General features: G+C 37.4%; 2 protein-coding genes across 3 annotated transcripts in view; one reads left to right on the top strand and one right to left on the bottom strand.

The window, feature by feature from the left end:
* The window catches only part of LOC123876461 (ankyrin repeat and sterile alpha motif domain-containing protein 1B-like), a 118,962-nt gene extending 111,218 nt beyond the window's left edge, over window positions 1-7,744 (bottom strand). Inside the window, exon 1 of one of the 2 annotated variants that reach the window (XM_045922732.1) lies at window positions 7,431-7,744. In XM_045922732.1, coding sequence (XP_045778688.1) covers window positions 7,431-7,540 — 110 coding nt within the window. In that variant the 5' untranslated portion in view covers window positions 7,541-7,744. Of the gene's footprint in view, window positions 1-389; window positions 650-7,430 lie in introns of those variants that run through there. The other variant, XM_045922733.1, reaches the window with a different exon arrangement.
* A 280-nt stretch (window positions 7,745-8,024) lies between these two features.
* On the top strand, window positions 8,025-15,866 carry LOC123876177 (transmembrane 7 superfamily member 3-like). The gene is made up of 9 exons (XM_045922341.1): window positions 8,025-8,472; window positions 9,072-9,404; window positions 10,493-10,752; window positions 11,288-11,459; window positions 12,318-12,485; window positions 13,115-13,267; window positions 13,826-14,086; window positions 14,651-14,810; window positions 15,355-15,866. Exons 1-9 carry the CDS (start codon window positions 8,406-8,408, stop codon window positions 15,425-15,427), a joined length of 1,647 nt encoding a protein of 548 aa, XP_045778297.1. The 5' UTR covers window positions 8,025-8,405; the 3' UTR covers window positions 15,428-15,866.
* Window positions 15,867-17,150: the final 1,284 nt, after the last annotated feature.

The following is a 17,150-nucleotide window of genomic DNA, read 5'->3' as shown; positions in this document are numbered from 1 at the left end:
TGTTATATAAATCTATCCAGTTTTAACTCTGTCTAAAGTTTGAGCAAAGTCAAGCTAGCCAAACCTATTTCGGATTAAAGCAGATTGTCTTTTGTAGCTTTCGACCGCATTAAACAAATCCTTGATTGTTATCAAAAACCTAGGAACAGGATAAGAAGCTCAAATACCATCAAATAAAAAAGGGGATAGTAAACTAACTAGTACTGAAGTAAGTAATAAAAAGTTGCAATTTTTTTTATTCAGATACAAGTTAGCCATTGACTACAATCTCACTCGGTGGTAAGTGATGATGCAGTCTAAGATGGAAGCGGGCTAACCTGGAAGGGGTATGACAGTTTTAATAAATCCCTTTAGTTTCTACACGAAGAAAGAAATGTTCAAGTACCAACCCATAACACAGCCTAAGTTTCCACAGCACAAGGGACTCACTGGTGCACTGTAATCCGAACTTCATGTCAACAAACTTAAACCGCAGACCACGGTCCTAATACTTAAACACTGCAAATATTAGGCTGTGACTAATCGCGTGGTAAGTACGGTCAGTATAGGACCGTTAAAAGTCACGTTTCTCCATATCAGTTTAACGAATTCTTGTGCAAATATTGAACTTATAATATTTACAAGAGCGAAACGTAGAGAAGCCACTATCGTAAAGGTCCCAACCACAAATGATTCAAACTAGCATAGGAGAACGAGCGACGAGGAACGAGTGATTCATCAGGCAACAGGTTGGAAGTTGGTTTTTATTGCGGTATTTTCACTCGTAACTGTTGTTTTGGAGCATTTGAGCCGGTGCGCTCTTATTTGACTGCGAATTAGACACTTTCTTGGTATCTAAGTACTTTACGTCATAGTTAAAACTTTATACATCGGTACATTTTTTTTTATTTTTCACCATGATAAGTAATTCATTTTGCTACTTGGGCACTGGCCTTTTTGTGGGTAGGTATTTGGTGCTGAAGCTAGTTATTTTTAACATGTTAAGCATGATTCATACATGATTAAATCAGTAAGTAACTATAACACAAACTCAAAGTTGCTCAGCGAGCTATGGAGAGGGCTATGTTAGGAGTTTCCCTGAGGGATAAGATCCGAAATGAGGAAATCCGCAGGAAAACCAAGGTCACTGACATATCCCAAACTATCAGCAAGCTGAAGTGGCAGTGGGCAGGCCATGCCTGACGTAGAGGCGAAGGCCGTTGGAGCCGGAAAGTCCTTGAGTGAAGACTTGCGTATAAGCAAGTGTAATGTGGGACGCCCTTCAGTACGATGGACCGACGATATAAAGCGGCTGGCGGGAAGTGGCTGGATGAGGAAGGCTGAGGACCGGGTGTGGTGGCGCTCTTTAGGGAAGGCCTATGTCTAACAGTTGAGGTCTACGGGCTGATGATGATGATGATGATGATGATGAAGCTATTCTAATATGGAGCGCCGTTACCTAAAACTGACAATGAAATCATGATTTATGAGTGATAAACCTAACTCCAGAAGATCTAAAGTGCCGGTCAAAGGTGAACGCACACTTATACGAGCCGAACGCGTCGAACGAAACGAATTTTAGAATTCTGTATATGAAATCTCAAAAAACCTCGGACACTTCCGCGCGTCGAAGATTCGGCCGATTCAACTCGGGGAAATGTCGCACACTTTAATGGTTTCAGGTTTCGTGAGCTTTCATATACAGAATTCTAAAATACGTTTCGTTCAACTCGTTCGGCTCGGATAAGTGTGCGTTCACCTTAAATCTCAAAGAAAGTTTCTGAGATTGTTTTATCTTTTAAGCATACTAATGACAAGTGTAAATTAAAAATTTATAACACCCCCGACGATCCAAAGTATCTGAGTTTTCCAAAACATCATTTTCAAATAAATAATTATGTATTTAGGCAACGTCCATCTTACCAGCTTGACATTTGTCTATTGACATAATATTATGAACCTAACGGTTATCTAACCTTCTTTTCTACAAGAAAACTAGAAAAGAGCTGATAACTCTTAAACGGCTGAACCAATTTTTTTAGATTATAGCTAAGAACACTCTCGATCAAGCCACCTTTCAAACAAAAAAAACTAAATTAAAATCGGTTCATTCGTTTAGGCGCTACGATGCCACAGACAGATACACAGATACACAGACACACAGATACACAGATACACACGTCAAACTTATAACACCCCTCTTTTTGGGTCGGGGGTTAAAAACTGAAGAAAGTAAGTATATAACTAGGGTTTCTGAAACACACGCCACGCATGCCTACTGGATGTGTTTTTGCTTGTTTCAGTCAATTGGAATTTTATATTAGTCCAAACAACAATGCCAACAGTAGGTACCTATTACACCCAGTTACTGACAGAGTTACTTTACATCTGTTTCATAACAAACAAACAAACAACGGTCGTATAACGTTACGCGATCCGTTATCTCCTCTTATCTCACATGTATGTGCTTAACGTTAAGGTTATTAAAAGTAAACCAGATAACCTACTTGTGTAATGATATAGAGTTATTATTTGGGCAACGGTGTAATGTTTCTTCTTAGACAGCATCTGATAATGCTATTATCAGAAGTTATGTTGGGTATCTCAGTAAAAGTGGTTATGTAATTTTAGTTACAACTACACTAATTATGGAAAGTGTCTAACAAATAATAAAATTAATCTAAATCTGTCCAATGAAGCTTTGATCGCCTAGGCCCTAGTGGTTAGGACGTCTGCATCGTAATCGGAGGTCGGTATTCGATCCCTGGCATGCACCTCTAACTTTTCGGAGAACTGTGCGTTTAAGTAATAAATATTACTTGCTTTAACGGTAAAGGAAAACATTGTGAAGAAACCTGCATGCCTGATGTTCTTAAAGGTGTGTGAAGTCTGCCACTCTGTATTTGGCCAGCGTGGTAGGCAAACCCCTTCTCTTTTTGAGAGGAGACTCGTGCTCTGTAGTGTGCTGGCAATGATGATGAAATCTGTTCACGACCCTCCAAAAAATTTACGATGTAACCTCTTGTTTTTTGAGTTTAATTTAATGTTTTATAGGTTAAACTAAGCAAACCCGATCGACTTTGGGGTCCCGACCACCGAAAAGCACAGCGTTGCGGACGCCCCACAGGTTGACAGACAACAATATCAAACGAGTCATATGGAGCCCGCTGCTTCGCCGCTTCACAAGAGACGTATGTCTAGCAGTGGACCTGTATCGTTTGACGACGATGATGAACTAAGATATAGAATAGCTGACTGAGTTTGTTGTGGGCTCTTCTCACACCTGGGAGCGTTTGGAACCCTCGTAGCTTTAGTTTTAAGTTTACGTAATTAATTTACAAATCTAACAATTCTGACAAGCAAAACGAGTACAATAATACCTACTTTGAATAAATAACTTTAGAGTTGAGTTTAAGCAAATACATGTTTCATTTCAATATCTAGTCTACCTAAACCTGGAGTTATTTAAACCATTTCAACTCAGATTCGCTGCCTCATTAATTCTAACGCTTAAAGTCAAGTGCACGCTTGCATACAGAGGTGTTTTATGTCGGTTAATACAATAAAGTTATGGATAGTTAGGTTCAATGCACCTTCTTACCATCGATTGCCGTCTGGCCCGAAGCCAAAACACTTGACTTTAATGGCCTAAGGTACACTTCCTTAAATAGATAGCGATTATTCGCCGGCATCTCGATATTTCTCCCTTGACTCCATTTGTAATGTTAGGGCGCATTTTCACGAATTATGTTTTTGACTGATTTATTATTATAGGTGGACAGATGACATCAAACGAGTCGTATGGAGCCGCTGGATTCGGTCGTTGCAAGAGCGTGACGTGTGGACTGTAGAAATCCCTATAATCCGAAAACCGTGAATTTGTGTTTACATCAGAAAAAAAAATTATGATGATCACATCATAGAATATGGCACAGTCCGTCATTATCTTGCAGTTTGTATGTTTGTGCATTGTGTTTGCAGGTACAGCTGTTGGAATGATAATTTTTTACAATACTGGTTAGAGATTTCGTGCACAATGGTACGGAACCCTTCGTGTTGACTTGCATTTGACCAGTTTTTTTTTAATTTAGGGATAATGAGCAGCAGGTCGATTCACGAAACCCTGCATCAATCATTATTACAATCGCAATTGTTGTGATTGGTAGAATTTATGGTGGTCTTGTTGCAACAATGCATTGTAGCCAATAGTGGGCGAGCGCCAACCAATCAGAGTAGACCACGATTGTGACGTAGCTGTCATTCTACCTCAATCGAGCACAGAGGGTGACAGTAGTCAGTGACGTTGAATTCCTCGATTTTTACGTCAACTGTCAGACTACCGCAACACCTGAACGAAATTTGGTGTAATTTTAACTGTCTAGATTACAAAATATGATTTTAGCTGCACTGATTGCTTATTAGGTATACCGAAATGCGTTAACGAAATTTGATTTATTGCTAAGCAAATTGATGATCAATTAAATACACGGTCAATTACACTCGATTATTGTGAATGTGCCCTTACCGAGTGTTGCGAAATTATCGTTTTGTATGGAATTGTTTTTGTTTGGCTTGAATAATTATACCTATTGTTGAGTTTAATTATCCAATCTAATCACGTAGCGGTGGTTTAATGGGAACCGGTCTCGTGATGAAGTTAATGTAATGTCATTGTGTAAAGCATTTTTCAAATGTTCACAATAATATTGCCTTTATTGTTATCTAACAGGGTTCTAAGTAATATCGAGATAAATAGGCATAGAGATTTATTTGTTTGTAGTCGATAAACTCTGAAACTACTGATACAATTTTAATAATTATTTCACTATTAAAAGCTACTTTATTTAGAAGTAATATAGGCTACATTATTATGAATATACATATAGGAATATCAAACTTTACCAGAGCGAAGCAGGGCGCAGTGATAAGTGCTGTGGTCTTATTAGTGGAAGGTCCCGGTTTCGATTTCCGGCAGGGATTTGGAATTTTATAATTTCTAAATTTCTGGTCTGGTCCTACTGGCAAAGCCGTGCCGCCAAGCGATTTAGCGTTCCGGTATAATGCCATGTAGAAACCAAAGGAGTATGGGTTTAGTGAAACTGCATTACCTCTTCCAGATTAGCCCGCTTCCATCTTAGACTGCATCATCACTTACCACCGGGTGAGATTGCAGTCAAGGGCTAGCTTGTATCTGAATAAATATCGTGGGTGTGTTTTTAATGGGGCATAGTTAGGCCCTAGAGAATGAAATTTTGTAAGTTCAACACATTGTCTATTGTGTCTTTATAAGTAAGTGAAACTAACAAATGCAAAATAGTTTTTTTTTTTAATTTAAAGACTAAAAGCCTTGGCTTTGCTGCAATCAGACCTGCTGTCAGGTAATGATACAGCCTAAGATGGAGTGTACTTGCCTAGAAGATGCTTATTCACTCTTTACTTGAATGTGGGTACCCATATTAAAAGTGCAGATAAATAGGTGTCTGTTTGTTTTCCTGTTTTCAAAAAACAGCAGAGTCACCATAGTTTATGACGTAAAATCACGTAGGTCTTCAGCATACGTAACAGGGATTTTTGTTTTGTTACTATAGTTAACTAATTTAATTGTTATTGTAAATTGAACAATTGAAAAGAGCAACCGCCGAGTTTCTTGCTGGTTCTTCTCGGTAGGAACGGCATTCCGAACCAGTGGTAAATTAATTGACGATTCAAAAGCACTTGTAAAAGTTTATTTGAATAAAAATCTATTCTATTCTATTCTAATAAACCATTACCAATATTCAATAACATTATTGAACCAATAAAGCTATGGTTTAGCCAAGTAGGTATCTAGTTAAGTAATTAAGTACTAAAATCCAAATGCTGGTGCCTGACACAAAATAAGGAAAATGTGACAAGCATAGTTCATATTATGCACTGTGGGTTACTTAGGACTCAAATACCTAAGGTACAAGATACCTAGATAGTATGTTCGAATAAAAATAGTTATTTATTAGGTAATACAATATAGGCAACCTGGCATTAATTACTCCATACCTCACACTCAGTGGTGTGCAGTGTCTGAAGCTAGAAACCTATTTACTAGCAAATAAGCATTTTATTATAAAAAGTAGGGTAAGCAGTGCTTTTATGCCTCTATAACCCGCATGACACTGCCCTTGGATAGGTAGATAGACTACATGAAAGGAGTCACAGAGAGCTTGCTGAAGCTCGATAGAAGCGGAGCAATGCCGCAGCTTGTGTAAGTCAGAAGTCTCTTCAAGAGACATTATATCTAGCACCCGCAATGGAAATCTATCAAGCATACTTCTCTATGTATGTAGAGAATACTTTGACTTTGCTCAGATTTAAGACAGTGCTAAAATGAGACAGAATTACATCTATACTAATAAATAAAATTAAAGTATCCTGTCTGTTTGAACGGACTAATCTTCGGAATGGCTAAACCTATTTTGAAGGGACTTTCTCAGACAAGTAGAGGATTAACCAAGGAGCAAAATAGGCTACTTTTTTAACCAACTTTGTAAAATGGAGTTGTATTTTTCTACCTATGTACACAGATATCTTCAAGATTTCTGATCCGATTTGCATAAAAAACAATTTTTAATTGTTAAGGGAACTTTGCAACATTGTTCCATAAAAAATTTGGATTCCACCTCCTCAATCCTGATGCTGCAGGGGATCTGACCAATCCACGCGGGCAAAACTGCGGGCATCATCTAGTCTCTACATAAATCTATCTCTTATTAGCTTTGTTTTAAGTCTAAGCAAAGTCACACACAGATTTCAAATGCCATGTACTTACTTAATTAATATAATTGTGACATGTCTTGGTTACAAGTCATTGGCTTTATAAATCTCAGCCTTTATGATAAAGTCAGCAATTTAATTTCAATTGAATAAATTAGTATGATATTAAGTTTTATTATGTAGGCCAGTATATATTTAACTGGTTTTAATTCCACTACACTGACTTCAATCTTATGTTTTATTGATATTATTGTAAATAACATGAATATAGGCGAGTACTTAAAATATAAGGTAAGGTGGATATGGTGTAACTAATTGAAATAGGTACTTGTGTACCTACCTACCACATAAACACTGATAGTAATAGCTATCTTCAAGTTATCTAAACAAAGATTTGGTATTCATTGTGCTTGTTTCCTTGATATACTGTAATTGGTAATTGTCGCCCAGATCTCTTTATTCGTTGTGCTCGTTAAAGGAATTGCAAGAAGGCCTTTATTCATACATTATACCTACTTACCTAGGTATATTATTCAACCTCTTGATAAGGTTGTGCACGTAAACATACAAAAACTTGTCTTTTACTAGTTCTACAATCAATATCGACGTTTGCTAATGTACCGACGTAAGCGAACTGTAAATAAAGACTAGGGAAATATTTTTTTATTCAATAATTTCTTTGTAATACGCAAAATTACACTTACCTAAAGTTCGTAAATGGACCACTCCTTTTGGTCAAGATTCCTATAATTTTCTCGACAGTCCATTTGTCGCCAGCCCGCGCTGCGTTCAACAAATCCTGGCCCTTTCCCATGGCCCATTTAATCGTATTTACCACTCACAAATATAACACAAACTTCAATCATTGCAATTTTTTACACTAGACTTCACTACACACTACAACTTCATTGATCGGACCGCCATTTTTGGAAGACCCTATGGGAAGACCATACCATAGACGTGAGTGCGCTCTAGCGGCCGGTGAAGGAATCGATATCGAGATCACGGCGAACTTTTCGCAAACTTTTTTAAAGCTTTAGTATAAAAAATTAACACCCAAAACAATTATGTTAAAAATATTAAATACCTACTATTAATTTTATTAATGAATAACTTACTGAATTCACTATATTGAAAAATAATGAATTATGAGCAGCAAGTTACAAAGATAGGCTATTTCATTTACTCACGGCTGTGGCGCCATATCTGCTCTGTCACTTGTCTCTTTTACTCATGAGTTCATTCATTGAATCGAGCCAGTAGCCACACTATCATTCATTCGTTACTCACTCATTAATCTTATTGTTTTTGTACGAAATGTCAGTGGCAAGTGGCAGCTTTAAAAATTGTTTTTCTTGTGGTTTTTCATCAAAGTTTTTCTTTTCGAAGACGATTTTTGAATTCACTTTGTTTTGTAAATGCTGTTGAGTGTGTTGAGTACCTATTTTTCAATAAACGTAATTGTTTCGTATATTAAGCTGCACTCGCGCTAATCTGTCAAAGTAAACAGCTGTAGTTGACGTCCGAAGCACCAAGCGATGTGTTATCATCGGCAACTGAAATCGGCAATCATTTTGTTTGTTTACGAACTTTACGAAGGAATAATTAAAGCGTGACTCATTAATTAATAAGTCATTAATACCAAAGGATAAGATAAAACAATCACAACGCTCTCTAGCATGTGGAAAATGAACGTTTTGCCAGTGCTTCTACTATTCATATTGGCTGAAACAGCTAGTTCTCAGAGTGAGTTTTACTAATAAATTAATTACTTAATTAGATATTAATTTTGTACTTGGAGTAATTATAACTTGTTTTTGTTCAGGTTAAAGGGCCTTTGTTCATACATACAAAAATTATATTTACAATAGTACTAATAACATAAGTATAAAACCAGATGTTTTTTTCTAATACTGTCTCCCTATAAATTCAATTAAGTATTAATTAGTCATATAGATTACAACAAAGTCTTGAATTCTAGGTTACCCAAAGCTGCATACTGTGTTCTAAGCACCATATAATTCTCTTTCTTTTTTAACCCGCGATCCAAAAAAAAAGGGGTGTTATAAGTTTGACTTGTGTATCTGTCTGTAGCATCATAGCTCCTAAACTAATGAACCGATTTTAATTTAGTTTTTTTGTTTGAAAGGTGGCTTGATCAAGAGTGTTCGTAGCCATAATCCAAGAAAATCGATTCAGCCATTTGAAAGTTATCAGCTCTTTTCTAGTTACTGTAACCTTCACTTGTTGGGGGTGTTATAAAATCTTAATTTACACTTGTTATTTAGGGAGGTAAATAACTTATAATAATTTATAGATGGCCCTAACAAGGATATTCTTTTCAGATGTGAGCATAATACTCCCACTAAATAAAACAACAACTTGGGAAAATAAACAACTTTACAGTGGTTTCTTTACCATCAACTCAACATCAACACTCCAAGTTGACTTCAGTAATGTTAATAAGAATGTGTCCTATATCATATTTCAAGTTCACAGCCACTTATTCAATGTTACCTTATACAATAATACTTTAATTAAAGGCTCGAACATAACGGGTAGTAATTTAGGAATGTACAGCAGTGTCAAACCTAAGTTGGATACATTCTTTATTTATAATCCTAATCTGGATGTTAATTTGAGGGTTTTTATTTCTGTGCATGGATATGTGGCAGCAGGTATGTTGAAAACTGTTTTTTTTAATTCAATTTCAGTAAAGGGTTTTTTACAAGTTAGCCCTTGATTGCGATCTCACTTGGTGGTAAGTGATGATGTAGTCTAAGATGGTAGTTTAATGGAACCCATACTTACTCCATAACAGTTTTTTCACAGCATCATACAGGAACCCTAACTTTCTTAGAGGTGTCCGGGATCAAATCCCAGACCCCCCTAAAAGGTTGAGAGTAAGCAGCATTTTTTATTTTAAATCTTAGCAAAGGTCTATCTTAGTAAAGGTACTATATTATAATCTATGTAAAGTATCAGTCATAGTTTTTATCTGAAACATCTATTAATCAATCCAGACAGGTTGACCACAACCACTTGCAAGGTCTATGATCATTTGATACCAATGATCACATTACTGTGATATAAAAAAAAGTGGTCAAGTGCGAGTTGGACTCGCACACGAAGGGTTCCGTACATCATACAAGATTTTGTACTTTTTAAATATTTATGGCGATCATTTTGAAATTATTGCTGCAATAGGAATGCACATTCTGTGAAAATTTCAACTCGTTCATGAGATACAGCCCACTGACAGATAGACAGACGAATGGACAGCAGAGGCTTACTAATAGGGTACTGTTGGCATCTTTCGCGTCTTTACGGAACCCTAAAAATTACCGGTGCTAACTCTATTAATAAATTCCAACAAGTAACTGAACATATTATTCTTTCATTAGGTATAGACAGTAGTCATAATACGAGTACAATATAATTACCGGCAGTTAAATAGTCACGTCTGGACCTACAATGCGAGTGCGAGCTACGCAGGTATTTTTCCTAGCGCTCGTGTACTACATACGGATGTAACACTCACACTAATGCAGATGGCGAACGTGGAGTGCGGCGCTGCGCGCGAGTTGGTGTGCTCCTCTCCCCCGTACGTCGTGTTTTGTGATGGAACCACAAATGTACGGTTTTCGGGATTACTTGTGCTATAAGGGATCACAGCGTAGCTTATGTTCTGGCTGTACCTGCGCAGATAGACATGTTGGACTACTTGTTTTTCAATCACTGTAGTTTACCTACTAATTTTTTGTAGACCCAATACCTGGTGGGTGCAACATGGAGTTCCCCCTCCCGATATCCCCATTTATGCAGACCAAATACACCAAAGACTATGTATTAGTTGACGCAGCTGCAGCAAGAGACCCATTAGATGCTGTCTGTAATACCATAGATAAGGTTTATGTTCTCTTTTACAAAATGTACCTGCCTGAGAGGCACTATGACGCTGATAACTACTTTGATGGGATCAGTAAAATGATGACCATGGATGGAATTGCTGAATTTGGAGAATATGTAAGTAATTTTTCTTTAGTTGGTCAACAGAAAAAATATTTGGTATTTTGCTTAAAAGGCGACAATCTGATAAATTCATTTTATGCTTTATTTACTTTGAGATACGGGTGAAAGGTTTTATAAATAAGGGGACGTTTCACACACACAAATATGAAACCCTTGTTTTACCCCCTTAGGGGTTGAATTTTCAAAAATCTTTTCTTAGCAAATGTCTGTGTCATAATAAATGCCTAATTTCATCCCGATCCATGCAGAAGTTCTGCGTTGATGGATCAGTCGGTCACTTTTTCCTTTTTAACCCTCGACCCAAAAGAGGGGTGTATAAGTTTGACGTGTGTATCTGTGTATCTGTCTGTGGCATCGTAGCTCCTAAACTAATGAACCGATTTTAATTTAGTTTTTTTTTTTGTTTGAAAGGTGGCTTAATCGAGAGTGTTTTTAGCTATAATCCAAGAAAATCGGTTCAGCCGTTTGAAAGTTATCAGCTCTTTTCTAGTTGCTGTCGGGGGTGTTATAAATTTTTTACTTTGTGTAGATACCAGAGAACGGTTATCGTATGCGTCGCATGCTCAGTGCGTACCCTGGCACAGGCGCAGTATACGTTGCCGTTGCGTACAGTGCGGCGAATTCAAGTGCGTATTCTGTGTACGTTCCAACGTCTACGTACGCTTGCGCGCCTCTGGACGATGATGGGTGCGAGTTACTGGGTAAGAAAGTCCAATTTCGCCTTACACACACCGCACACGCATGAGGTAATGGCGTTTAGGTCTAAATTGGAATAGCCTGAACCCGTAAACAAAAATCCGTACACACAATACACATATGCACGCACGCAATCAAGCACGCATGCACACACATACACTCACACATCTACATACACTTACCCCCACATACGCACCATCGATGTATGCATATCGGTAGTACTCGTTGTAGTAGTGGTAAATTATTTGACGATTCAAAAGCACTTGTAAAAATTTATTTGAATAAAAATCTATTCTATTCTACTCACACACCCATACACACCACCCGAGCCGAGGGTCGTGAAAAGCTAGCAGACAGTCAGACAGACAGAAAGACAGACACGTTGGTATTTATACCTAATATTAGAATAGACAGTTATTTTCACCATCATCAAAATCAACCCATCGCCGGCTTAAAACAGGCATAACTCCGAAAAGTTAGAAGTGCGAGCACGGAATCGAACTCACGACCTCCAGAATAGAAGGCGGTTGTCCTAACCACTAGGCTATCACGGCTCAACTATTGTTATCAACCCCTCGACCCAAAAAGAGGGGTGTTATAAGTTTGACGTGTGTATCTGTGTATCTGTCTGTGGCATCGTAGCTCCTAAACTAATGAACCGATTTTAATTTAGTTTTTTTTGTTTGGAAGGTGGCTTGATCGAGAGTGTTCTTAGCTATAATTCAAGAAAATCGGTTCAGCCGTTTGAAAGTTATCAGCTCTTTTCTAGTTACTGTAACCTTCACTTGTCGGGGGTGTTATAAATTTTTAATTTACACTTGTTTTAGCACAGCTATTGTTATTTTAATACTATTTGATTTCAGATGACTTCCTCTCCCAGCTGCTATGTGCCTCGCTTTTATTCTTCGGTCTGTTCGTGTGCTATTTCGGGCACAGGTTCTTCAAGACTGAAATGTTCCTCATAGGGTTGCTCAGTGGCGTTATTGTCACTTACATTGTAATATCGCTTTTGTCTCAGCAGGATCGACCTGGTAAGTTTTTAATTTTAGAGATTTTTTGAAAAAATCCCTAAATAAAACATCAGAAAATATATTAAAATAGGTATCCATTTTTAGAAACAAACAAATTTTTTACAAAAAAAAATTGTAGTTTGTGTTGGGTGGGTGTGTTGTTGGAGGTCTCGAAACAGGATTCCGAATTCAGGTGTTTATTTATCAAGCTTGGCAATGTTTGTCATCTAAACTAACAAGATAGTCCAAAAACTAAAATCTGAATAAGGCCGCGTAACACCTGAAAGTTTTACTCAGTAAGTAGCTTACGTAACAACGCTAACAAGTTTTTTCGTAAGTTAATCATGTAAGCTACTTACGTGAGTAAAACTTATAGGTGTAATTGCGGCCTTACACTTAATATTTTAATGTAAAATTACATACATAAATTATATACAACTAAACCTTTCATTGGGTTGGTACCAAACGTGATGGTATTTTTTTATTGACGTATTTTGTCTTATCCGCCATATTGAATTTATCATGACGTCATATACCAGTTGGGGGGGGCAGTTGAAAAGTGCAACCGCCTAGTTTCTTGCTGGTTCTTCTCGGTAGGAACGGCATTCCGAACCAGTGGTAAATTACCACAAGTATTTCTTCATTTTTAGCTCTGCTAGCCGTGTCAGTACTATCAGGGGTATGTTACGGGTTGACATGGCTGTTGTTTTGGTGGTTCTATGGCATGCCACTGTTCTCCGTGATGTTATCAACGCTGAATGTTGGGTTTTTGTTCGCGTCTATCATTTATTTTGGATTGCCAGGTAAGTTAAACAAATTCTTATCTTGTTGAATGTGTGGGATTTGATCAAATCCCGATTTTGACTATTTCCTTTTATAGGTAGTGAGTATAAAAATATATTCTTTAAAAAAAATTGTGTCAATGTGTGTCCATTACCACCATTTCTCCAAACTGATTTGACAAGTCTAAAAGTAGTGCTATCCTATTCACAGGCAACATTGTGAGAACTTACTCTTCTAATTTTAGTTTAGGTTACGCTAAAGTCCACTAGCAATAATTCTTGCAAGTTCAGCTATCATTGTCATAACAAAGTCAATTTCTGCAAGTGTTTCTAGTAAAAAGTAACTTTGCCATTTTTTATACGAGTGACTTGCCAGAGCTGACTTCCGCAAGTTTTATTGCTAGCAAATACGGTGGCCTTTCAGATAATATACAACCGAATAAGCAACAATTTATTTTTTTAGAAGTCTTTATTGCACACACACATTACAGGAAAACAATACAAGATAGGTACAGAAGAAACTATACAAAGGGTGCAAGGGCGGCCTTATTGCTAAAGCAACCAATTTTATATTTCTAGGTGGTCTATTAGCCCTTCAATCAGACTTAAACTTCTGGACTTTATTCGTATCAGTGATGCTGATCACATCCCTAATGTTGGCATCCATGACTTTTCTCTCGAACATTCTATGCTGCGCGATACTGGGAGCGTACGCGACTATATTCCCTATGGACTACTACTTTGGGTCCAATTTGAAGTACATAATAATCAATACCGTGAGAAGAGCTACGGTTCCACAGTTCAATAAGGCTGTATTGTCACCGCCTTTTGAATGGAGAGGTAAGTTTTTCTGTCCGTACCGAAAATTTGAAACGATCAAAGTTTGCAGGACCAACACATCATATCTAGAGTTTCTTGCCGGCTCCTCTCAATATAATTGATTTCCGAACCGGTGTGGTAGAGTCTTAACCGTTTCTTGACATATGATAAGTGATATATATGCTGTCCTATATGAAATCACACTATAATATTATAAAGGCGAAAGTTTGTATGTGTGTGTGTGTGTGTGTGTATGTTTGTTACTCCTTCACGCAAAAACTACTAGACGGATTTGGCTGAAATTTGGAATGGAGATAGATAATATCCTGGATTAGCACATAGGCTACTTTTTATCCCGAAAAATCAAAGAGTTCCCACGGGATTTCTAAAAACCTAAATCCACGCGGGCGAAGCTGCGGGCATCAGCTAGTACTTAAATAAATTCATTTCATTTCATCATCATCATCATCAACTCATACCTTAGTGGTTAGAGCGTCGAGTGCGATTTGCGAACCTAGAAGACGCAGATTCGACAAACCTATCATAAAAATCATAAAAATTCTTAGCATAACTTGTCTTTCACAGACGCACTAATGACCCTGCTATGGCTAGCGCTGGCAATGACCGGGTTTCTATTCCAACACTTCCACAACCGCGGCCGGCCCCCATTCCCCCCGCCTCCTCGGAGTGTCCGGCCCAGGATGCCTGGATCTTACTACGGCACTACCGAGCCTAGGACGAGGAGGTATGTATCATATTATAGTTGATTAAAGGTTCTTCTAAAAATTGCGCGTTTCTTCTCCCCCCCCCCCCCCTTCCCCCTCTTCCTACCCCAGCCCCCTCGTCTCCCATCCCCCTCGTCCCCCATCCCCCTCGTTCTCCAATCTTTCGTCCCACAGCACCCTGGACCCTATCCCCCTCGTCCCCCATTCTAAATTACTACTATCAAAAAAAATTGCCAATCGGCCTTGAAACATCAGCCCAGAAACCTTGAAAATAGCGGTGTACATACATAAAAAAAATACGGGCTGAATTGACAACCACCTCCTTTTTGGAAGTCGGTTAAAAACTAGAACCGGCTCTTGAGCTCCTGAAACAAACTAATTTAGAAATCATCCATATATTATAAAAAGTCTTTTGTACAAAACTGTGTCAAATTGGAAGTTGTGTTCTAATTAAATGCTTCTTTAATTAGGTTACAAAAAAAAACGCTTGCTGCGCTCGCGTTTTACACCCTGTTTGTCCTAATTCGATGTTATTTACCTATGTGAATTTATTTCTAATTTCAGACCCGGTGTCATAATAAGCGTGACTACCAGCACTGCACCCGTACAATCCGAAAGGACCCCTCTATTAGCATAAAATGAAAAATATATACATTTGACTTTGCTATACTTATACAGTAAATCACTATTTTATTAATTATTTGCAAGCTCACTATTTAAACACATCTACTTAATAATAAATTATTAAATTCGATTTATAAATTACATCAAGCTTCGTTTATTGTCTATGGGAATATTTCTAGATTTAATCGCGGAAGAAGTTATCGATAAAGCTAAAAAAACATATTTTAAGTAGATACCTAACTGAAGGCTTAGCACACACTGCGAATTTTCATCGCGCGATGTAATCCCAAGAGTTCTGTGTCATGGAGATTGTATGGAACCGCACGTCCTCGCAAAAAAAATTACGCGCGAACGGTTCCATACTACTATTATTACTACTACTATTTCCATGCTATTTCCATACTACTATTTCCATACTATTTCCATGCTATTTCCATGTTACAAAATGATGCGAAAATAAATCGTGCGGTAATTAATTTCGCAGTGCGAGCTTAGCCTAATACCAGAATGAACTATGCCAATAAGAAATCATACCTAAGAGATAATCTAAGCTAATTGTTATCTTGTATGAAAATATTTAACTACCTGAAGATAAGAAGTTGATTTTTTTATGCTTGCTGACGCCCAGGACTTCGTCCGTGTAGATGAAAATCTCTATAAAAACATACTATGTCTAGGATGCAAGAACCGATTTTGATGAAGTTCGCTATAGTCAAAAAAGTCAAAGTCAAATTCAAAAATTCAAAGTAGGTACAATTGTACTCCTTTTGATGGTCGACATTGTTAAAGTACAATATAGTGGTGATAATTAATTACGTAACATAAAACTAAAGCTACGAGGGTTCCAAATGCGCCCACAACAAACTCAGCCGGGTCTTCTTTTTTTTTTATTATCACCACTTTACAAAATACTTATTGGATCTATCAAAGCTGATTGGCAACTCATTCCCAAGCTTTTGCATAGGTATAGGATTTTTAGACTATAGAGACTTCAACTATGTGGCATATTTCGTCAAAATCGATTGAGCCATGAAAAGATGACGGACACTTTCGCATTTATAGTATTACTGCCCACCACTTCGCTCGCGTGGATTTAGGTTTTTAAAAATCCCATGGGATTCCTTTGATTTTCCGGGATAAAAAGGCAAAAAAGGAACACTTTCGCATTCATAATATTAGTAATGGATATAGATTTTACTCGAGCAGCCGAATTGTTGTAGCCAAAATATTATGCTAAGTATGTTTAAGATTTATTTGGAAATCATGAAACGATTATCCGAAAAATGTGGTAATGGTGATATGAAAGTAAATGTACGCGTACATTTAGATGGGCATGCTTGCGGGTTGATTAGCTAACTCAGTGTCTAGCCATCTAGCCCATTTCACATTTGTTTTTAATCCATTGAAGGTTTTCTTCAAAAAATCATTTTAGTATCACTCAGTGAAGTAGCAATGTATAACCAACCAATGTCAAATGAGTTAAGTTGCTATTATTCAATATTATAGACACTGAGTTACCGAATCAGCGGGCTGATCATGTCTAGATAAATATGCGCTAACCATTAAAGACTGTTTGTATGTGATTGTTAGATTAATTTCAGTGTTAAGTTATACTTTTTTAAGCTAATAAAGTTTTGTTTTCAAGTGAGATTGGTTTTTGTTTCAAATTCATAAATATACCCATTACCTGGTGTAATATTGTATTTATAGTAGCGACAGGTTGAGATGGCAATCGG

This window comes from Maniola jurtina, chromosome 21, assembly GCF_905333055.1.
Source record: "Maniola jurtina chromosome 21, ilManJurt1.1, whole genome shotgun sequence".
Lineage (NCBI taxonomy): Eukaryota > Metazoa > Arthropoda > Insecta > Lepidoptera > Nymphalidae > Maniola > Maniola jurtina.
This window is presented reverse-complemented; position numbering and strand designations above follow the sequence as displayed.